The following is a 23609-nucleotide window of genomic DNA, read 5'->3' as shown; positions in this document are numbered from 1 at the left end:
CAGCGAGAAGCCAAGGATTCCTTGTCATTTTCTATGCCCATAACTGTTTTGCAGGACATTAAAATGCAACAATTTGCACAATGCATAGTTATTTACATTGACAATTATTTACAATAATAATAGCAAGGGATGAAGTAGGCTACTGCACAATGACTAAGACATGGTGCAGAGGTTGTGTACTGCAGCAAAATGATCCAATAACAAAATAAGTCAGTGTGCAGTTCATTTGCCTCTTTCCCTATGCTACAAAGCACTTCATCATCATGGCACGTTCTATGAGCCGAATCATATTGTGCTCTTTGTAGCATATGAGGATTCAAAACCATCTTTTTGTATTAGTAGTCTCCCCTAGCCCCTTGATTAGACCCTACCAGTGCACTGACAACGCACTGCAGTAGAAGAAACCGCCCTGATAGCTCACGCCTGGGATACCTAACCAACCCCCCAGTCACCCCATACCTCATGGTGACACAGCAATTCTCCAGCCAAAACCACTACTGCACTGTCATAAATCTAGCCTGTCTAACCCGCGATCAGCATGAATCCCATCCCACTCTACTGCTGCTGCACTGCCACAGGGAAGGGAATGTGCTGTATATAAACATGGGGCTGTAAATCTGAGATGGAGGGCTGTTTCATTAAAATGCTTCCAGATTGGATTTAGCAGAGACATTCCTTTGATTTGGATAAGAGCCTGGTGTGTGTGGATGGAAATAAATTAATAAATAAAAGAGAGAGACCAAGACAGAGATCAAAAGAGTGCGAGAGAGCAAGGGAGAGACTTATGGCTGTATTCATGATGCCTTGGGTGTAATAAGAAACAACAAAAAGAGTGATGGTGATGAAATATTGACTTACACTGCCAGGGTAGATATAATTCTATAGCTCAAATAGACAGACACACAGTTACTTGAATTATTAGTTTTAACAAGATACCACATCAATCAAATCAAGGTCTCTGTCCAACAGGAGAGGGGAACATAACAGACATATCAGTTCAAACACTGACTATCTGAACATCTTGATTAGGCTAGTAATTGAACTCTGCTGAGCTGAACGTTAGAGCTGAACAAAGAGTCTTTGCTGAAACAATCACTTAATTCTAGTCATTTATATATTTTACCACTGTATAGGTCGAGGAGACTCACATCAGCTTTCCCCCTTAAACCACATTTCTTTGGCAACACTGAAATATTGCTTCAATACTGTCAATTATCACTGCCACTAACAAACACAGTAACCAAGAGGTTGGTGTAGTAGGAAGTAAGGAGGTATCACTCACTGGCTGTGAGGTAGTTTGGGGCAGTGGGAAAGCGTAGGGTATCGGAGAGGAGGAGGACATGGGGGGCTTGGCAGAGGATGGCAGGCTGAGGCGCTGTCCGGTGTCTGGTGGGGGTGATGAGAGGGAGCGTTCCAGGCGCTCTGGGGCACTCTGGTGAACCTCCTGGGGGAACAGCATGTGCAGGCTGGGGGTGCTGGGTGGGGTGGGGGAAGACGAGAGGCCGGAGACTGGGGAGGAAAGACAAGGACCAGAGAACGATTGACATTTAGCACTGATCCACACAGGCCTGTCATGCATACATAGTTCCCCTAGAAATCTCCTGTAGTGCGGTTGCTATGTTCACAGGTGATCTCAACTCAATTTCTATTGTGTTATTGACTGTACATTTGTTAATTCCATGTGTAACTGTGTTGTGTCGCACTGCTTTGCTTTATCTTGGCCAGGTTGCAGTTGTAAATGAGAACTTGTTCTCAACTGGCCTCAACTGGTTAAATAAAGTTGAAACTAAAATATTTTTAAAATAGTGGCCTTTCTAATTGGGATATTCCATTGCAATAGAGTATGTGCTTGTCACATAATACTGTAATAGTGGAGTGGGTCCCCAATAGATTTAGCTTTTCAGAAGAATATTGATTTCAATATCATTAAGTATCCTCATGTATCATTAGCAGAGCATGGTTAAGCGCTGCCAGGGCCTGGAAACCTGCCAAGAAAATATCAACCCGTCCTGTCCTAAAGCACAGCAATCAACTGATTTCAGTGGATCATATTCACAGTGCAGTGTAAGCAAAGCTTGTGAGTCTTATGACAATACAATAGACTCATTTGGCTGTACCGTATGAAGGTTGTCAGGAACGGGTTGGACAACCAAACAGTATCAGAGAACATCTTCAAATACCTCAAAAATTAATCCAAACCTGGTTCAGATTTCAAACAAATCAATCAAATGAATGTGTAGAAAACTAATATTCTTGCAGTAGAGTGGAATATAGTTATCCTCCCTCCCTATCTAGCTTCATGTACTACTACCACTACACCATTGCCCAGCCTAAAGAACAGATATCTAGTCTACAGTATAATACAGTAGTAGTAGTGATATATCATCTAGCCTGGGCATCCTATATTGGACAGCTGCCCGAGAGGCTGGGAGGCTCCTGCTCTGGCAGTGTCTATGGCAGGTCGAGGCCGTCGCTCAGTCACATGACACCCTTACATGCCCCTCAGCAGTCACGACCCAGCACAGGGTGCGGGTTGACATACAACACCCACAGGCTCCAGGCCCACCCTGCTGTGCTGACATATTTCTAAGGCCATACTTCCAGTGACGTGGGTGATGTGTACAGCCTGGTTCACATTTCATCCACTCCACCATGGGACTCTCATGGGCTCTGCTCACCTCCAGTAACTTATCAGCAATGCTTCACTTTGACATTCAAGCCACCACTCACGAATCTAACAAACAATCACCTATAGGCACAGGCCATGAATGCCTTATAAAAAGGCACACTATCATAACAGCTGAGGTGATTATTGATCACTTGAACTCAAATGAAGAGAGTTTAATTGATTGAATTCCAAAACGCTATATATCCCTTTTCAGAAATGTTGGTAATTAGCTTTTTTGGTTTAAAGAACTTATGAAAGAGATGTGTTTTTCCCACATCTAATCGTGGAATGGGTTATTAAATGACAGACGTGTTTAACCCAGGGGAGAACGACTGCCCGCTCATTGAAGCCACATAAGTTCAAGGCCAACTGTGGTACTACAGGCATTGTTAGCAGAAAACAGGATCCCCCATTATAATGACAGGGAAAATGGCGATATTTATGGTCAATCTTAGTATAAATAAAAACCATTTTTAAAACAATCACGGTACAAATAACTGCTAGTAATATACTAAATGCATGTCCTTGAAGAAAATATATATTTTTAAAATCGCACACAGAAGTAGATAATTTAGTTGCTAATGGTAGCCTGCAATACCCCAGTCGGTCTTCAATTCAAGTTATTAAATGAGAGGTGGCAGCACAGAGCTTGCAACGGTCACTCCAAAGAGTAGCTCAAACTGCGTATGTTTTGTCTCCATGAGACCCCAACTTAAACAACTAAATTTGGCTTCAATGCGCTGTTGAGTCTTCACAAATGAATGACTGGTGTCACGTGATCAATGGCATTGTCCATTCATATATACAGTCATTGGTTTAACCTATCACTAGATGGTTTCATTCAGAGAGACAGTCTCATTTAGTTTCAAAACACCTCTGAGGTTGCAAGCTTCACCACAATCAAATGTGACACACACACACACACACACACACACACACACACACACACACACACATACATACGAAGAGGCCAAACTTTAACCAAACACTATAGCACAAGGCTAGATTTGTGATGTATTAGAATTCTGTTAAATATTATACAGGAACCAACCATTCCATTCCAGCTAAACAATGGATAGTGTTTTGCAACAAAACCAAACGTAATACATATCTAAAATATATGAATAAAAAAAATCTGAAGACAGTGATATTTTACACATACATAAAGCATTTATTTCTGATGAAAAGAACACAAGTGTGAAACATGGGTGGATAAAGCATTTTGGAAATAAACAAATCAAATCTAAAATGTTAGAGTAAATCTTTGATCTGGCAAACCAACGACTTCCACGGTTCCATAACACAGTACAAACAGTTATAAATAAAATGTCTGCTTAGAGACTTAAGAGCGAATCACACAGCGCACACACACTGGCTTCTCCCTCTACATAGATGCAAATACAACTGTAAAATAAAGAAGGGACTGAATACTAAATGCCAGTAACATTCAACCCATCAAAAGTAAATAGTAAACCGATATCCCATCTAAACTAAAGAAAGGTCAACTTGATTGAAGAGGATAAATCTGCAAGGGCATTCGTCATGTCAAACAAAAACATGTCTTCACAGTCCAGCCATCCCCACTATCTGACATTTAGCTGGCTAATACCAGCCCCCTCTCAGTCGTGTTGGTGTCTTATTTTAGCCATGCTGTTGTGGCACATTCCACAGGAGAATATAACACAGGGGACAGCAGGGAGGGAGGCCCTCCTCACCCAAACACACAGGTAGGGGAGGGGGAATACACCCCATGGGATATTGAAGATATTAGAATAATCTATATCAGTGTTCGTCAATCTCTAGTCCATTGACCAGCACAGGCCCTTGGACGTTACAGACGGGCCTCTCAGATGGTAAACTAACATCTAAAAATCTACATTTCAAATGACTCTCACTACCTTTGGAAAACACAAAAGCTTCGTGTGTAAAGGGCAATGGTAAACCACGATGCTGACGGAGTCATATTGGCCAGTGTTCTTTCCATTAGGTGTTAAGAGAAAGGCATGTCTCTCAATGCAGTTTGGCTTCAACATTAGGCTAGTCTAAACCCAGCCTAGTCTAAAGCAGTGGTTCACAAACTTAAATAAAAAAATAAAAATAAAAAAAAGAAGATTTAAAGGAATTCAGTCTGGCTTTAAAATTACTCTTGAAAGTAGTAGAAAGCACACTATATGGCTTCACACAGTTAGACTAGCTGTTAGAGCGTTGGGCCAGTAACTGAAAAGGTCGCTAGTTCGAATCCCAGAGCCAACAAAGTGAAACATCTGTCGATGCGCCCATGAGCAATGCACTTAACCCTAATGGCTCTAGAATCGCCATTGAGAATGGCCGTGGCGCCACTTTCCAAGGGTGTCTCGGGAGTGGGGATATGCAAAAAAAACAACACATTTCCAATTCACACATGCATCTAAAATTAAACAAATAGAAGCACCCATCAAATTATGAATAATTGTTGTTACATATGGGTTTACATCATTATGACAGCTGGGGCCATAACCCCTTCCTCCAATGTTCCCATGTCAGACTGGGGCTAAAATCAGGAGCAGTTCATGGCAAAGTGTCACTCAAAGTCACTGTCTGTAACACCCCAAGCATCCAGTAAGATTTCCCAAAAGCCACCATCCATAAAATCCCAAGCATGATGACCCGTTGCAACATGATGTCATTGATAAGCATCAGTCTGTGATGCTTCTGCAAAAAGATATGCATCATGATGCATACGTTAATACATTGCATTCAATGCAAAAAAATGCATATCAAAATTGAAATTCATCAAGAATACTGGAGGCATAGATATGCATTCAAGGCAAAATTGGTGAAAAGACTGGCATAAACTCAGACAGATAGCTGTTCTCTCTATTCTCTAATCCCCTCTCTCCCGCCCTATCGCTCTTTCTACTTACTCTTCATCCACCCTCCTTCCCTTATTTCTCACTCCCTCCCTGCCCCTCCCCTCTCTCGTTCCCCCTCTGCTCTTCAACCTCCACCTCTCAGACAGACAGGGTTAAGTTCATGTTCACATACCGGCTCAGCCCTAACTCAAGCTATAGGGTTAGGGTTGAGGTGGGATGTGAACAAGAAGTTAAGGTTAAAGTTAAGGTTAGGATTCAGCCAAGTTGAGGAGGAGGATTATTTAAGATGATGTTTGTAGAGGTAGGGTTTCAGATGTTTTCAGAAGATGTCCTAGCTTCAAGCGGAAGCTGGTTCCACTATTGGGGTGCCAGGACCGAGAACAGCTTGGACTGGGCTGGGTGGGAGCTGCTCTCTCAAAGGAGTGGGATGGCCAAGAGACCTGAGGTGGCAGAATGAAGTGAGTGCTCGGGGTGTAGGGTTTGAGCATAGCTTGAAGGTAGGGAGGGGCAGTTCCTCTTGCTATTCCGTAGGTAAGTACCATGGTCTTGTAGTGGATGCGAGCTTCAACTGGAAGCCAGTGGAGTGTACAAAGGAGTGGGGTGACGAGAGAACTTGGGAAGGTGGAAAACCAGGCGGGCTGCAGCGTTCTGTATACGTTTTTTGTCCCTCCCCTCCTTGATAGCCACCTTTCATCGAGGATGCTCATGTGTATCAGAGTTTTGAAATCTGCCACACACCCTTTGAATCAGCATTTGTTTTGTCAGAGAAAAACATGCACACGTTTAAAATCAATATGCTACTTATTGGTTTCTCTCTAAAATGTCTCTTTCAAAACTAACTTAATTTGTTTTGATCATTTTACACATTTATTTTGGGATCCACCCCTATAAAAGGACGTTTGCCTGATGACATGCGAGTGGGGAAGTGCATTTCCATCCATGTTCACGGATTAGAAAGGAAGCAGGTGAGCAAATCTAATTGAGAAAAGGCCAGGGTTAGGGAGATAGATATATTATTATATTTGTTTGAACCTTTATTTAACAATGCAAGTCAGTTAAGAACCGGTTGAGCCGGGATGAGGACTTGAATCTAGGTTTAGATTGAAATCTAAATTGACATAACCCTAACCCAATTAACAATCATTAACACTACATGGCAGAAAGGTATGCCTCACTTGAAGCGGAGTTAAGGTGCTTTTGAGTGACATTGGCAAAACGGTTGAGGCTAGAAATACAATTCAAGTATGGGAACATTCAGCAGACGCTCCCGATGAACGCAAGCCTACACCATGTCAAATGAACTCTTCACAGTGAAAACTTGGTCCCACAGAGAACAAGGCCTTTCTTCCATAGAAAATCATCACCTACACTGCTTACATAACCATGATGCCCAGTGAACTGTGATATAGCTAGCTAACATACCCCATTGTGACCTTATAGGGATGCCCTGTGTTAATAGGTAGTGGCTTAATTCATCCTCAACATGGTCTTTCTCTCCCTGCAGTTACACAAAAACACTGTCTTCCATGTTCCATCCTCTGTAGAATGGTAAATTCTTAACGCAAAGACTTGAAACTCAGGGCATTGTAGAAAGAGAGTCCCTTAAAGAGAGTCATTGAATTTCCTGTGATAAAATAATTGACTTAATTGGGGGTTGTAGGGGCCATTTCGAACGATTAAGAGGGTTGAATCTTCCCAAATTATACATGTGACCAGGGGACCGTCATGACCTGGCATATGAAATTTGAAGTCAAATCGGCCCAAAAGCATGTTTGACCTCAATTGGACACAATGAGTTGCAGTTCTAGAAACTATATACTGCAGTTCTAGAAACTATATATATATTTTTATTTATTTATTTAACCCTTATTTTACCAGGTAAGTTGACTGAGAACATATTCTCATTTACAGCAACAACCTGGGGAATAGTTACAGGGGAGAGGGGAGGGGGGGGGGGAGGGGGTGGTGAACAGGCCAATTGTAAACTGGGGATGTTTAGGTGACCGTGATAGTATGAAGACCAGATTAGGAATTTAGCCAGGACACCGGAATTAACACCCCTACTCTTACAATACATGCCATGAGATCTTTGGTGACCACAGAGAGTCAGGACACCCCGTTTAACGTCCCATCCAAAAGACAGCACCTTACACAGGGCAATGTCCCCAATCATTGGGATATTTTTTTAGACCAGAGGAAAGGGTGCCTCCTACTGGCCTTCCAACACCACTTCCAGCAGCATCTGGTCTCCCATCCAGGGACCAACCCTACTTAGCTTCAGAAGCAAGCCAGCAGTGGGATGCAGGGTGGTATGCTGCTGGCAATACATCTGTATATGTCTGTCTGTCACATATGTTTTTGCACTGAATGCAATGTATTGACTCAAGCATCATGTCTCCTGATGGATCACCGACTGACATTTGATACCAGGCTGCCCTCTCCCTGAGACTCTGGAAAGAGAGGCGCCACCGCCAGCCGGGCCACTGTCTATTTTCATATAGTTTAACGTTCCAAAATAGAGCAGCGACGATTCCACCGAGACTAGCCAATGTGGGCAAAGAATAACAGAGTTGGATTATCACCATGTTCAAGTAGAAGGACTATGAATTACCATTCTATTTATTCCAGAAAAAAAAATAGATCAATCTATATCTTGATTTAGGAGTTAATATAAAAAGTCAAAACATGTTGGTTTACTGTTGTGTTTTTTATACAGTACTGGAAGTATATTTCATACTCACATTTTAAGAAGAAATAATTTATCCAGAAATGGCCATATTTAATAATAATAATAATAATAATAATAATAATAATAATAATAATAATGTGGGTGCCTACATCTGTCCTATTTCACATGTACAGATGTGTGAATTGGAAATGTGTTTTTTCCATATCCCACTCAGAGTAGGGTCACGGCCAGGGTCTCCACAATTACAGTTAATTGCCTTGCTCAAGGGCACATCAAATTTTTCACCTTGTTGGCTCTGGGAGTCAAACTAGTGCCCTTTCGGTTACTGGCCCAACGCTCTAACCGTTAGGCTATTTCTCATATCCTCACTGTATTTTTGTTGTTAAATTGTATTCCTACAATCTACAAATGTACATATTCACAAATGTATAACGCTCCAAGAAAACAGCAATTTCTGCAGTCTTAGTTACACTCCCAATTGCCTGGCTACTGCTTCACTCAACACACTAATCCTCTCTACTTTAGGCATTTTATGCGACTGAAACGAGAGTCCCCTGTCTAAAACCTGAGGGACACCAGTCATAAATACCTCAGCTGTCAGCAGCCCTGTATGTAGGTGCTGTGTTAATTACAAAATGAATGCTGTTTTTACTGTCCAGATAAACAGGGGGTCAGAGTGATGTCTACCTTACTGCACTAGTTACAAAATGGATGCTGTTGATACTGTACTACTATTGAATCAGTAGAGGATTCATTTAACTGCTCGGATAAGAAACATTTATTCTGACTGAGTCCGACTGATATTCCATGATTAATAATCCACCTTTTTCAATACATTTTAATATTTGGGAGATGAAGCAGATTGCGCTCTTCATTTCACCTGTCACATTATTTGACATTATGAAGCTTACCATAGTTCCCCAGAATGGTTGAAACAGTCACGTGTTTGTTTGTACATAGCACAACAGGAGAAAGCTGGAGCAGGAGAGTCCAGGTATATATTGACAATGGTCACGTTTATTGAACGTTTATTGAATATCAAGTTTTGTTTGCTTCAATAGAGTGATCAAGGACGTGCAACTATAGTTTTCCTTCACAGAAAATACATTAGTGCAACACGTTCTGCAGAAAATAGCTTAATTGTGGTCATCAGATGACAACAGAACTGCAACACTATTTGGCTGGCAGCCACACAAGTAAATTACCTTGCAAAGAAAAAGCAAGGTATTTTTTTCAGAAAAAAAATGCATGGGCATCATATTTCTAATCTTTATCATAGAATGTAGCCAGATACATTTCCAATTGTTTTGTTTAAAAGTGAATCTGGCATTTTACCGGAGAAAAGCAGGCTGGCTACAGTGAGAAAAGCAGGCTGGCTACAGTGAGAAAAGTAGGCTGGCTACAGTGAGAAAAGTAGGCTGGCTACAGTGAGAAAAGTAGGCTGGCTACAGTGAGAAAAGTAGGCTGGCTACAGTGAGAAAAGTAGGCTGGCTACAGTGAGAAAAGCAGGCTGGCTACAGTGAGAAAAGCAGGCTGGCTACAGTGAGAAAAGTAGGCTGGCTACAGTGAGAAAAGTAGGCTGGCTACAGTGAGAAAAGTAGGCTGGCTACAGTGAGAAAAGTAGCAGCAAAAAGTAGCTACATATATCAGTCAGAGCTCTGTCTGCTGATAGAATGCCCGTTCGTGAATTGTCAGCCGAGTGGAAAAGTGCAACTGAAGCACAAAATGTGTCTGATGCGGAGCACACATTTACAATTAGCATTTTAGATCTGCGTTTACAAAACGCAGCAGGATATTTATACATTTTATATTTTTCCTGCGTGAAAAACAAAGATTTCTGCGTTAATGAAACCCCTAACTAAAATTGCTCGTTATGTAAGTGGCCGAAATAATAAGGCGACGGGGCATGATATGGCATGATATGTTGTGTTAGCTTTCTGCAGCATATATGCATGGTTTTCAAGGGAAGCCAGGCTTCCCAAAAATGTTGACCAAGAAGAAACATACAAATAATGTGTCCTTCGTCTCTGTGTTTTATAAAAGTCCTTCAATTTGCAAGAGGCTGAATGTATCTCACCAGAGAAAGTATCCAAGCGAACGAAACAGTGCCCCTCTGTCTCAGTATGTGTAGTCAATCTATCTGATGCGGTCTGGTCAAAAAGAGAATGACATTGTTGCTGCTCGTGGCATTGAATGCAAGGGAAGCCAGCAAGCATTTGGCCTCTCTTGATAAAAAAGTAAAAAATAATAGCCAATCATTGTTGAGCTAAACTGAGTGAGTTCAGCTGTGAATGGTCCTGGCGCACCAAAAAAGGGAAGCCAGTTTGGATTTGGCTTCACAGCAATCACATCAGAAGCCAAAAGTAATTGACAGAAAAAAACTTGAATTGCTGCATCTCGTTGTGTCGTTGTCCTCCTCAGCTAGCTAGCTAACCAAAATCATCCCTAACCTAAATTAGCCATGGTTGAAGATATGGATTTGGATTTGTGGTTTTACTTAATTCTCTGTACTGGCCAATGATTGTAACAGTGATTCTGATCCAACCATAAATTCATACGTTGTGCCACTGGCCTGAGAGGATGGAAGCTAGATGTAGTATGCTAATGTTAATTAGCTGGCCTGGCGGATCATGAAAGGAAGTTAGGCTAGCGGGCAAGTGTTTTAGCTAGGTAGCCTAGGGAAACAAAAACTAAAAGCGTGTTTAGGCAACAAGAAAAATAATGGAATTGCCATCTCTCCACAAGTAGGGCGGGTCAACACGTTTTTTTTCTACTTGCATGCGTACACATCAGTGCCAGGGACAGCCGCATCATATTTAGCTTACGTTGTTTGGACTAAATCGTTTATGGTATCTTTTAGTTCTCACTGTATTAGACTAAGCATAGGCGATTAGATGATGTTGAAATAATGCTTGAATAGCGGAAACGGCACTTGTTTTCTTTGTGACTTGCGGTAACTCTGTGGTTCTAAATCCATAGTTGTTTAGTTGAAACATTCACTTGCTTGACCATGAATATGTTTTGTGGACTTCACCAGACAGATGTTGCTCTCCAGTTTTGTAATGAAAAAAAAAGGTGTGGTTAAATTTATTCTGCCACTGTCTTCTTATTGTCTCGACCTTAGGCCTGTACACACACACACACACGTTCAAAAGTTTGGGGTCACTTAGAAATGTCCTTGTTTTTGAAAGATAAGCACATTTTCTGTCCATTAAAATAACATCAAATTGATCAGAAATACAGTGTCGACATTGTTAATGTTGTAAATTACTATTGTAGCTGGAAACGGCAGATTTTTGTTTTATTTTGAATTTGACCCCCTTTTCTCCCCAATTTCATGGTATCCAATTGTTAGTAGTTACTATCTTGTCTCATCGCTACAACTCCCGTATGGGCTCGGGAGAGACTTAGGTCGAAAGCCATGCGTCCTCCGAAACACAACCCAACCAAGCCGCACTGCTTCTATAACACAGCGCGCATCCAACCCGGAAGCCAGCCGCATCAATGTGTCAGGGGAAACACCGTGCACCTGGCGCACCAGCGCCACAGGAGTCGCAGGTGTGCGATGAGACAAGGATATCCCTACCGGCCAAACCCTCCCTAACCCGGACGACGCTAGGCCAATTGTGTGTTACCCCACAGACCTCCCGGTCGCGGTCGGCTGCGACAGAGCCTGGGCGCGAAACAAGAGTCTCTGGTTGCACAGCTAGCACTGCAATGCAAGGCCCAGATTTTTTTATGGAATATACATACATAGGCGTACAGAGGCCCATTATCAGCAACCATCACTCCTGTGTTCCAATGGCACATTGTGTTACCTAATCCAAGTTTATACTCTGGTTAGAGACAGTTTGCGCTGTTCTGTGAAGGGAGTAGTACACAGCGTTGTAACAGATCTTCAGTTTCTTGGCAATTTCTCACATGGAATAGCCTTCATTTCTCAGAACAAGAATAGACTGACGAGTTTCAGAAGAAAGTATTTTGTTTCTGGACATTTTGAGCCTGTAACCGAACCCACAAATGTTGATGCTCCAGATACTCAACTAGTTTAAAGAAGGACAGTTTTATTGCTTTTTTTAATGAGAACAACAGTTTTCAGTTCTTTTAACATACTTGCAAAAGGGTTTTCTAATAATCAATTAGCCTTTTAAAATGAGAAACTTGGATTAGCTAACACAACGTTCCATTGGAACACAGGAGTGATGGTTGCTGATAGGCGTACAGAGGCCCACTATGTAGATATTCCATTAACCCCCCCCAAATAGCCATTTCCAGCAACAATAGTCATTAACAATGTCTAAACTGTATTTCTGATCAATTTGATGTTATTTTAAAATCGACAACATTTTTTTTGCTTTTCTTTCAAAATCAAGGACATTTCTAATTGACCCAAACTTTTGAAAGGTAGTGTGTGATCGAGAGAGAGAGAGAGAGAGAGAGAGAGCCTATATATATATATATATATATATATATATATATATATATATATATATATATATAAACTAACCGGTTACAGAGCAAACAACGCAATTATCACAACACATTAGGTTGTAATATACCTTTTTCCCCCCATGGCTAGTCTTCGCTGGTGATTTTACCCACACACCACTACTGGCTTTCTGCCTTGTTTGAGAAGTCAAAAGCCTTTGGATGAGTTATCTGTACAGCTGCCGCTGCAGCTTGATTTCCTTGCGTTTTTTTTCTCCTCTCCGTTCAACATGCACTATCTTAGGGCTTGTGGCCCATCATATACTATGCAGTTACACACTTTTATAGACACTTGAAGTAGTGTGATCATGCGCACCCAGACATTACCAGGAAGACATGGTGGCTCTGACTGGCGTCTTCCTGCCGCTAGCAGGTCCTGCTCCTTCCGCTTCTTACTCCTCCTCAGGCTGCCGAACCTCTTCATGGACACCAGCGGGTTAAAGCGATGGTTTCAACACCCAATATGAACCATGACCATCCGGGACGAGTCACAACTGTAGAACACCAATAACCAAAAGTGTGACGAAATTGCTACTCCGTCTGATCCATGTTATTAAATAGAATAAAACTAAATGTGTTAAAGATTACAAGATCTGTGCCAAAATGAAATTAAAGATATGTCCGGAGAAGGGTCTTTCCCTACCAGTCAGGAGCTTATTGAAAGTCTCATGAGCAAGACTACTCTTCCAGCTCTGGATGCCCTTGTGTTGGTCTTCTGGAAAGAGCTGAACCTTTCCTAGCAGGATGTGCTTTGGATTAGAGGGCCCTCTTCAGTCAATGGGCTATCTTAGATGAAGGTCTTCTTTATTCTCCTGAGTAGATCTGTTCTTCTGGTTAAGAGATGCCTCTTCTCCTTCCCATTGATGTGCCATCTGTCATTTAGACATGGTTGGTCTTCATGCTTGCATTTCTTGGAAAGTTAAGGATCTCTTCTGATATTTTCTTATTTCTGTAAGCTCATTCATTAAAATGTCTCAGTGAGTCCAGAAAGCTCTCACGGTATTGGTGTCTATGGCAGCTCACAAGCAGGGAAAGAAAGATAGGACGTGTGGAAATTCTGTGTGAGACTAGGTCCAACACTCCCAAGTGATAATGCACAGCGTAGCACAGTTTAACACAGCACACACAGGCCCTCTTCCTCTCGCTCACTCGCTCTGCTGAATTTCACTCTGCTCCTCCTCTCTTTCTGCTCTGTTTTGGTTGGACTGTCTCTCGCTCTGCTCTATTTTGCTACTCTCTCTGCAGAGCTCTAGTAGTGGCGTCAGGTGCAGCTGTGGGTGGCGTCTAAAATAATACGCATTTCAGCAGCCTATAAAAGGAGGCCAAAGTGATTGGCTAAGTGTCTGCGTCCCCCTCAACCCCAACGAACACATTCAAATCACCACTCACATCTGTCTCGGTCTTCACGTGTACATACTCATAACACTATATCTAAATCAGGGACGGGCTACTGGCATCCTACAAGCCCCCCTCTTGTAGGCCCGCGGATCTATTTCACACAAAAATAACAAGTTACAATAATAGAATACATGGTGTTATTTCGAAATGTTGTTGTGCATCAGCAGTCACTCAATTTGTCCATGTCAGCTAAATTGTTTTAGATTGGTAAGCAGTGGCGGAATAAGTATGCAACTGTCATACTTGAGTAAAAGTAAAGATACCAGACGGCACCGTTTTCTTGTTTTTTTTATTTACAGAAAGCATGTGTGTGTTTAATGAGTCCGGCAGATCAGAGGCAGTAGGAATGACCGGGGATGTTCGGTTGATAAGTGAGTGAATTCTACTATTGTCCTGTCCTGCTAAGCATTCAAAATGTAACGAGTACTTTTGGGTATCAAGGGAAATGTATGGAGTAAAATACAATATTTTCTTAAGGAATGTAGTGAAGTAAAAGTAGTCAAATAAATAGTAAAGTACAGACATCCCCCCAAAAAACAACTTAAGTAGAACTTTAAAGTATTTTTACACCAAGTTAGTATAGCTATGTAAACGTTGTTAGCAATGTTGAAATACCGGCCGGGGGTGGGCCCATTGATCATCAACTATCATATAAAAAAGCACAGCAAACATTTGCCTCCACCCTTTGGCAAAACGTGTACAATTGCAGCAAACTTGCTTTAAAACTGCAACATTTTCTCTACACCATGGCACCATGTGCACAATTGACTGAACTTGAAAACAGCGTTGTTTTTTTTAAACCTTCACTGTCACAAGGGGGGCTGCTAAAATGTGGGAGGGGGGCACTGCAGCCCCCCTCATGATAAATTCAGTTTTATTTGTGACCCCTCATTCCTGATCTATATAAAAACAAAAGGTGTCATAATAGTGCCTTCAGAAAGTATTCATACCGCTTGACTTATTTCACATTTTGTTGTGTTACAGCCTCAATTTAAATAGATGTTTCTCACCCATCTACACACAATACCCCATAATGACAAGGTGAAAACATTAGACATTTTTGCAAATGTATTGAAAATTAAATACAGAAATATCTCATTTACTTTAGTACTCACAATAGTTTGTAGAAGCACCTTTGGAAGTGATTACAGCTGTGAGTATTTCTGGATAAGTCTAAGAGCTTTCCACACCTAGATTGTGAAACATTTGTACATTATTATTTTCAAAATTCTTTAAGCTCTGTCAAATTAGTTGTTGATCATTGCTAGACAACCCTTTTTCCAAGTCTTTTCCAAGCAACTACAGCGTAGATTTGGTAGTTTTAGGTTATTGTCTTGCTGAAAGGTGAATTCATCTCCCCATAACTGGTGGAAAGCAGACTGAAGCAGGTTTTCCTTCAGGATTTTGCCTGTGCTTAGCTCCATTCCATTTAAAAAAAAAATGTATCTAAAAAACTCCACAGTCTTTCACAATTACAAGCATACCCATAACATGATGCAGCCACCACTATGCTTGAAAATATAGAGTGGTACTCAGTGATGTGTTGTATTGGACGTGTCCTAAACATCAATTTTGTTCTGAATACAAAGTGTTATTTGCTTTGCCACATTCTTTGCAGTATTACTTTAGAGTCTTGTTGCAAACAAAATGATTGAGTATTTGTATTCTGTTCAGGCTTCCTTCCTTTTCACTCTGTCAATTAGGTTAGTATTGTGGAGTAACTAAAATGTTGATCCATCCTTAGTGAAATCCCGGAGCAGTTTCCAAGTGAATTAGGAAGGACGCCTGTATCGCTGTAGTGACTGGGTGTATTGATACACCATCCAAAGTGTAATTAACAACTTCACCATTCTCAAAGGGATATTCAATGTCTGCTTTTTTTTTACCCATCTACCAATAGGTGCCCTCTGGTCTTTGTGGTTGAATCGGTGTTTGAAATTCACTGCTCGACAGAAAGACCTTGTATGTGTAGGGTACAGAGAGGAGGTAGTCAAAATAATCATGTTAAACACTTTTATTGAGTCCATGCAACTTAAGTGACCTGTTAAGCAAATTTTTATTCCTGAACTTTTTTAGGCTTGCCATAGCAAAATGGTTGAATAATAGACGCAAAACAATCCAGATTTTCATTTTTGATTAATTTGTTAAGGAAAAATTAAAAACAATTCTACTTTGACATTATGAGGTAGTGTGTGTAGGCCAGTGACACAAACACCCAAACGTAATCCATTTTCATTTCAGGCTGTAATACAACATGTGGAAAAAGTAAAGGGGTGTGAATACTTTGTGAAGGCTCTGTGTGTACTTCTAGTGGAACATTCTGTCTCACAGAGCGACAGTTAGGTCAGTTCACTGTCCCAGTACTGTAGCGAACTCAGGAAGACTGACCTTTAAAAAGTGCTGATCCCAGCCCCAGATCACCTCAACCATCCTCAGCTGACTGAAGGGACGCCCCAAGGTCTTTCCCTGGTTTGGCCTGGCGCCGGTGGAGTCATCTGATCAGATGGGTGCCACACACCCTGTGATGACCCAGTTAGTTATGACTCTGACTGGCTTCTACACTACCCCAGATCCATTAAAATGGTTATGCAACTGATCAGCCCGAACAAGTCAAACAGTTCAGCAGAGCATGAATGTGGAGATGCAGTCAAGTGTTAACTTTGACCTGCTCCTATGACACCTCAATTGTTTTTACGCTGGGGAGGGGGGAGAAAGAGTACAAATAGCTTATTATATTATAAAACCCAAAAGTCAGTAGATGCCATGCATTTAAGCCCCTGTAGAAAATATAGAATTCTTGACATCCAAGCCCTAAACAATTTCTTATAAAGTGATGGATGGATGGAAGAGAGCAATAAATGAACAGGGCATAGCACACTCTTGTGGCAACTGATGCTCGATAACAACAATAGTTTAAATACACCATGAACCTTCAAGAGTCGTGGTCCCAGTCACTGTATGAGTTTCAGTACTGTTGGTGACCCATATTAATCTTCAGGAGAAAACAGAGCTTGCCCCAAGCTAAGGCCTGGCCCCAGATTTCATTTTCCGTTATACGCTGCCAAACAAGACTTCATAGGAACTGGGAAGAATGGGTGAACACCAGCCAGGGAAAGTGACTCCCCTTTTAGGTGTTTTAACCAAAGTATTTCTATGCACAACAGACTGATTTTAATTAGACCATTAACTATACAAGTACTGAGACTGAAGAGCTTAAGTCCTTCGGTTAACTCTGCACTCTGGCCATTTGACAAGGAAGCTACTCTCTACTACTCAACAAATCACTTCCAACCAGTCATTATTTTGGTAACAGTTAACTTGAAACCTAAAGTCATAAAGGCTACATAACACTGTCATAATCATAACACTGGTTTAAACAGTCATGACTGTTCAATTAATTTTAATTCAATCTACAGTTTCCTTTAGTACTGTAGCTGTCATCCAAGGCCTTTCTAATGTTTTAAAGAGTAAATACTAATCAACATTACTACCAGGGTGGCATTTTGACTCTTAACTCTGGTGGTCACATAATTCTATGGAGATTAGCTAGAAAAACATGTGCTTGGACTAGTTCAATGAATCCCAGAGGCCAGCAAGACAATATGACATTCTGGCTTTAGAGGCCACCCATGAAAGTCAGAAAACATAAGCTAAACAATGCCCTCTATGTTGTCACTTTTTCTTTTAACACCAAAAGGAAGTTGTTGACACTGATAAGAGTCTATATAAGGAAGGAAGCACATCTGTCTGCAGTCCTTGAATAATACTGTATGGCCCTCTCTAAGCTTAAGACCCAGAATGGTCTTGGTCACGATGGGTCACTGAGCTCTCAGGACATGGCAATAAGATGGTGAGGTTTGCATTGTTTTTGCTTTCCAGAAGGGGACTGCTGCCCCCTACAGCTCTTGCAGGGCTTTTTAGCACTAATGCACTAGGACTGTCTAGGGCCATTTTCTTTTGATGAGCCATCTGTGTTTGCTATGGTATTTATTCCATATTATTACAGTGTGTCTGCACATAATTCAGTCATTGATAATTCTGTCAAAATCAAAGTCTAAGACCACAATAATGCTGATAACTTCCTGCCTTGAGGTTTGTCAGCAAATACAGGAAACAGTCGGCTCTTTGAAATACATTTATTTGTATTACCTTTCCTGGTCCTAGAAAAGAGCTTGATGCTAGAGTTGGATGATGAGTTGGGCGAAGAGCGGAATATACCACTGAAGCTGAGGCAAAGGGGGGATTTGGGCGGTGAGGGGACCTGGTGGGTGGAGAGGTAGGGGGAAATGGTTCTGGATGAGCCAGGGCTGATCCGGGACTGGGAGTGGGCAGGGGCAGCCATGGGACTGGAGGGTTGGCTGACACCGGCAGGACCACCCCTCACAAAGAGTCCTTTAGTTGGGCTGACAGAGTGGCTGCAGACCTCTCCCTGAGATAGAAGAGAGGGGAAGATAATCAATTGACATACACTCATGCAAATACCTTGTTTGTTTATGCACAATGTGTCACTATACAGTTAAGCAGAATGATATATTGACACCTGGGAATATTGTGACAGAGGCTTTGTGGACTGTAGTCAAAGAAACCACAAGTCCACATTAGCATAAAATAAAAATGTTTCACCTCACTATTTCAATTTGTTGGATTTATAATGCATTAGAGCCTGTGTGGAATATATAAGGCTTGAGTCTGTAGGAGATGCCCACGGCATCGGTGAAGTCACTTCTCTTTGTCTGAGATATGAAACCATGTGACCTATCACATTACCCCGCGGAACTGCATGCGTACAGTAGTACCACCCAGTGTTGGGGAAGCTACTCTGAAAATAAAGTTTACCAAGCTACCGATTACTTCACACTGATTAAGTTAAGCTACTATTAGAAAAAAAACAGTTTATTTAAAGTTACTTTGAAAACGTAGCTCATCACTAAACTACTTTGTGAAAAATTATCATATGTAATTCTGAAAATGTCAAGACTACAAATTGCAAGAACTGTTCACTTTGGGGTCATAAGTTAACAGAATGTGTAATTTAGCCTTTTGAACACAAAAACTGTTTCAAGTAGGAACGAGGCAGGTCTGGTTCCAAAAAAGGAAATTGCCTACTTCACCCATATTTTATTTTTTTGCAAAAATAGTGTGCAGTTCCAGTAGTTAGCTAAACTTTTTTTGCAGTGAACTGAAAACACTACCTAGATTTGAATTGAGTTAAACTACCACGAAGCTACTGCAAAATGTAGTTAAATTACTAGTTGAACTAGAGTTCACTACTCCCCAAGCATCACAAGGAAGTATCATGTTGTGAGCTCTATCCAGCCAATAACACCATTGGCTGGTTTTAGGGGTCGATAAGGCCAGATGGCAAATGACAGAGCACCTGGGGGTGACACAGGATTCCTCACAATGCTCTGACTACCCAGGTCCAGAGATGTTTACAGGGGTTGAACCCAAAATAAAAAACATCATACTGTGGCACTTCCTGATATTTTGAAAGTTCTGTAACTTGAAAACTGATTGCTGACACGAAAAACATTTTAGGGTTGCATCAGAGGACTAATGAAACAAATACCAACATATAGTTGGAGTGGTATTTTCCTTTAAGTCGATCTAAGATCGATTGTCTGCAGGGAGCAGTTTACTTTTATTTATTTTTTCCCACGGAAGAGGTTATGACCATTATGCTTTTAGGGAGTATTATGTATTAAACTGCAAAAAATGTTTTACCCCTTTTTCATGGTATCCAATTGGTAGTTACAGTCTTGTCTCATCGTTGCAACTCCCGTACGAACTCGGGAGAGGCGAAGGTCGAGAGGGTAACGTCCTCCGAAAAACACAACACAACCAACCGCACTGCTTCCTGACAATGCCCACTTAACCTGGAAGCCAGCCGCACCAATGTGTTGGGGGAAACGCGTACACCTGACAACCTTGTCAAAGCGCCACTCGGGGGCACCCATTAAACTTCAAAGTTTTACCTATTCCAGTGCTTTTCAATTATTTAAAAAAAAATCCTATATGACGGAACTCCGTTGCAGTGACCAAGAACATTAACCCCTGTGTTCAATAGTATTACAGATGACTGTAGGACACCATCTAGCTTACAGTGGACTGCCTATCTGGGAAACAGGTTAAAGCCTTGCTTTGTGTTGTGGGTAAATGTGCTACAGATTGAGAAGGAGCTCCGTCAAACATGTCTGAGGGGGAAACACAGAGTAAGGCTGCCTAATTTTAAGCCGTACCTGGCGGTCAGTGAAAAAGCAGTGCAACAACCTGTGTTGCAAAAAAATATATGGGTAAAAGTGAGAGGCTGAAAATGAGAATTTCATACACTTACAAAGTGGGGCAAAAAAAGTATTTAGTCAGCCACCAATTGTGCAAGTTCTCCCACTTAAAAAGAGGAGGCCTGTAATATTTCATCATAGGTACACTTCAACTATGACAGACAAAATGAGGGAAAAAAAATACAGAAAAATCACATTAAAAATCCTACAATGAATTTATTTGCAAATTATGGTGGAAAATAAGTATTTGGTCACCTACAAACAAGCAAGATTTCTGGCTCTCACAGACCTGTAACTTCTTCTTTAAGAGGCTCCTCTGTCCTCCACTCGTTACCTGTATTAATGGCACCTGTTTGAACTTGTTATCAGTATAAAAGACACCTGTCCACAACCTCAAACAGTCACACTCCAAACTCCACTATGGCCAAGACCAAAGAGTTGTCAAAGGACATCAGAAACAAAATTGTAGACCTGCACCAGGCTGGGAAGACAATCTGCAATAGGTAAGCAGCTTGGTTTGAAGAAATCAACTGTGGGAGCAATTATTAGGAAATGGAAGACATACAAGACCACTGATAATCTCCCTCGATCTGGGGCTCCATGCAAGATCTCACACCGTGGGGTCAAAATAATCACAAGAACGGTGAGCAAAAATCCCAGAACCACATGGGAGGACCTAGTGAATGACCTGCAGAGAGCTGGGACCAAAGTAACAAAGCCTACCATCAGTAACACACTACGCCGCCAGGGACTCAAAATCCTGCAGTGCCAGCAGACATGTACTGGCTTAAGCAGGGGGACATGTCCAGGCCCGTCTGAAGTTTGCTAGAGAGCATTTGGATGATCTAGAAGAAGATTGGGAGAATGTCATATGGTCAGATGAAACCAAAATATAACTTTTTGGTAAAAACTCAACTCGACATGTTTGGAGGACAAAGAATGCTGAGTTGCATCCAAAGAACACCATACCTACTGTGAAGCATGGGGGTGGAAACATCATGCTTTGGGGCTGTTTTTCTGCAAAAGGGACCAGGACGACTGATCCGTGTAAAGGAAAGAATGAATGGGGCCATGTGCCCTTCCATCAGCAAGGGCATTGAAGATTAAACGTGGCTGGGTCTTTCAGCATGACAATGATCCCAAACACACCGCCTGGGCAATGAAGGAGTGGCTTCGTAAGAAGCATTTCAAGGTCCTGGAGTGGCCTAGCCAGTCTCCAGATCTCAACCCCATAGAACATCTTTGGAGGGAGTTGAAAGTCCGCGTTGCCCAGCAACAGCCCCAAAACATCACTGCTCTAGAGGAGATCTGCATGAAGGAATGGGCCAAAATACCAGGAACAGTGTGTGAAAACCTTGTGAAGACTTACAGAAAACATTTGACCTCTGTCATTGCCAACAAAGGGTATATAACAAAGTATTGAGATAAACTTTTGTTATTGACCAAATACTTATTTTCCACCATCATTTGCAAATAAATTCATTAAAATTCCTACAATGTTATTTTCTGGATTTTTTTTGTCATTTTGTCTGTCATAGTTGAAGTGTACCTATGATGAAAATTACAGGCCTCTCTCTTTTTAAGTGGGAGAACTTGCACAATTGGTGGCTGACAATACTTTTTTGCCCCACTGTAAGTTAAAGCCTATTGGGGATTGTGCTACTATATATTAATAAGCGAATGCGAAAATGTTGTGATAAAACACTAGCAGTGTTTTTAGATGAAACAGTAAAATATTGCAGAGAAGTGTTTAGGTGACAGAAAACAGGCTACAAACTTAAAGTATTGCCAAGAGCAAATTACAACCACGCCTAGTGCATTTGGGAGAAGTTTCTCTAAACATTCCTTATTGGTCCAGATATACTGGTACTGTACAACATATCACCAAATCAGTCCTGAGCCTCTAATTTCCTTTCCACAATGTTTGAGCATGATATTAGCTTAAGACTGGCCCTACTCTACAGACATTTCTGTTTGGCCAATCCTGTAACAAATCTGAGAGAGACAGCACACACCCTACTTCTCTGTTTGCCAACAAACTTTCTTATTGCACAACAACGTGTTTAGGCAAGCTAGTCAGATTGGAGAGTTTTATCAACAAATCTATCAGCTAGTTCAAAACATGAGGAAAGACCGGTGGTTCAAGTTAAGTTAATGGTCACATGCACAAGTGAAATGCCTTTCTTGCGAGCGCTAATTCACTACAAACAGTTGAAAAAAAAATATCACGAAGGAATCAAATCCTATAATTCAGAGAAAAAGACTGAGGTTGTTGGGAAAATAACTACTGAAGGCACTTAAAGACAGAGAAGGAAGAGAAGCTTGCTTTGTAGAAAAGCATGATAGAAGTGAGAAAAAGCTAAACAAAACCGCTACCAACTCAAAACCAAAGACGGCACATATAGTAAGAGATTGCACAACCAAGAAGTTGTCTAAACATCTCTGTAGGGCCGACCCCAATTAGACAACTGGTCGATTGTTTGGTCTTCAGGCTGTTGGTCAACCGAGATTGTGTTACTGCTCAACTGAAACTTACATATAACCTGTTTTTGCTTTGTCATTATGGAGGTAGACTGTAGATTGATGAGGGGAGAAAAAAAGTGATTTAACACATTTTAGAATAACGCTGTAATGTAGTAAAATGTGAAGAAAGCCAAGGGGTCTGAAAACTTTCTGAATGCACTTTACACACAACCAGTCAAAAGTTTTGACATATTTTATAATTGAGATTCTTCCAAGTAGCCACCCTGTCTTGATGACCGCTTTGCACACTCTTGGCATTTTCTCAACCAGCTCATAAAGTAGTCACCTGGAATGCATTTTCAATTAACAGGTGTACCTTGATAAAAGTACATTTGTAAATCTTTAATGCATTTGAGCCAATCAGTTGTGTTGTGACAAGGTAGGGGGGTATACAGAAGATTGCTTATTTGAGCTGTTCTTGCCAAATAGGGCTAAGAGAAACGACAATCCATCATTACTTTAAGACATGAAGGTCACTCAATGCAGAACATTAAGAACTTTGCACTTGAAGAAATATTCAGTCGCAAAAACCATCAAGAGCTATGATGAAACTGGCTCTCATGAGGACCGCCACAGGAAAGGAAGACAGAGAGTTACCTCTGCTGCAGAGGATAAGTTCAATAGAGTTACCAGCCTCAGAAATTGCAGCCCAAATAAATGCTTCACAGAGTTCAAGTAACAGACACATCTCAACATCAACTGTTCAGAGG

The 23609-nt window shown here is 41.3% G+C and overlaps 1 protein-coding gene across 11 annotated transcripts in view; it reads right to left on the bottom strand.

The window, feature by feature from the left end:
* LOC139387529 (5'-AMP-activated protein kinase subunit gamma-1-like) overlaps nucleotides 1-23609 on the bottom strand; it is a 38888-nt gene that overhangs the window by 10122 nt on the left and 5157 nt on the right. For 6 of the 11 annotated variants that reach the window (XR_011629184.1, XR_011629183.1, XR_011629182.1 and 3 more), the window contains 2 exons: nucleotides 18245-18524; nucleotides 1283-1509 (listed from right to left, as the gene is read on the bottom strand). Coding sequence is in view for 5 of the 11 variants with exons in the window: in XM_071133821.1 (XP_070989922.1) it covers nucleotides 1283-1509; nucleotides 18245-18524 (507 nt within the window). In the remaining 6 variants the exon portion in view is untranslated. Of the gene's footprint in view, nucleotides 1-1282; nucleotides 1510-13024; nucleotides 14091-18244; nucleotides 18525-23609 lie in introns of those variants that run through there. The other 5 variants (XR_011629185.1, XR_011629187.1, XR_011629186.1 and 2 more) reach the window with 1 other exon arrangement.

Source organism: Oncorhynchus clarkii, chromosome 28, assembly GCF_045791955.1.
Source record: "Oncorhynchus clarkii lewisi isolate Uvic-CL-2024 chromosome 28, UVic_Ocla_1.0, whole genome shotgun sequence".
NCBI lineage: Eukaryota > Metazoa > Chordata > Actinopteri > Salmoniformes > Salmonidae > Oncorhynchus > Oncorhynchus clarkii.
Note: the sequence above shows the minus strand (reverse complement) of the source record. Positions and strands in the feature narration are given on the sequence as shown.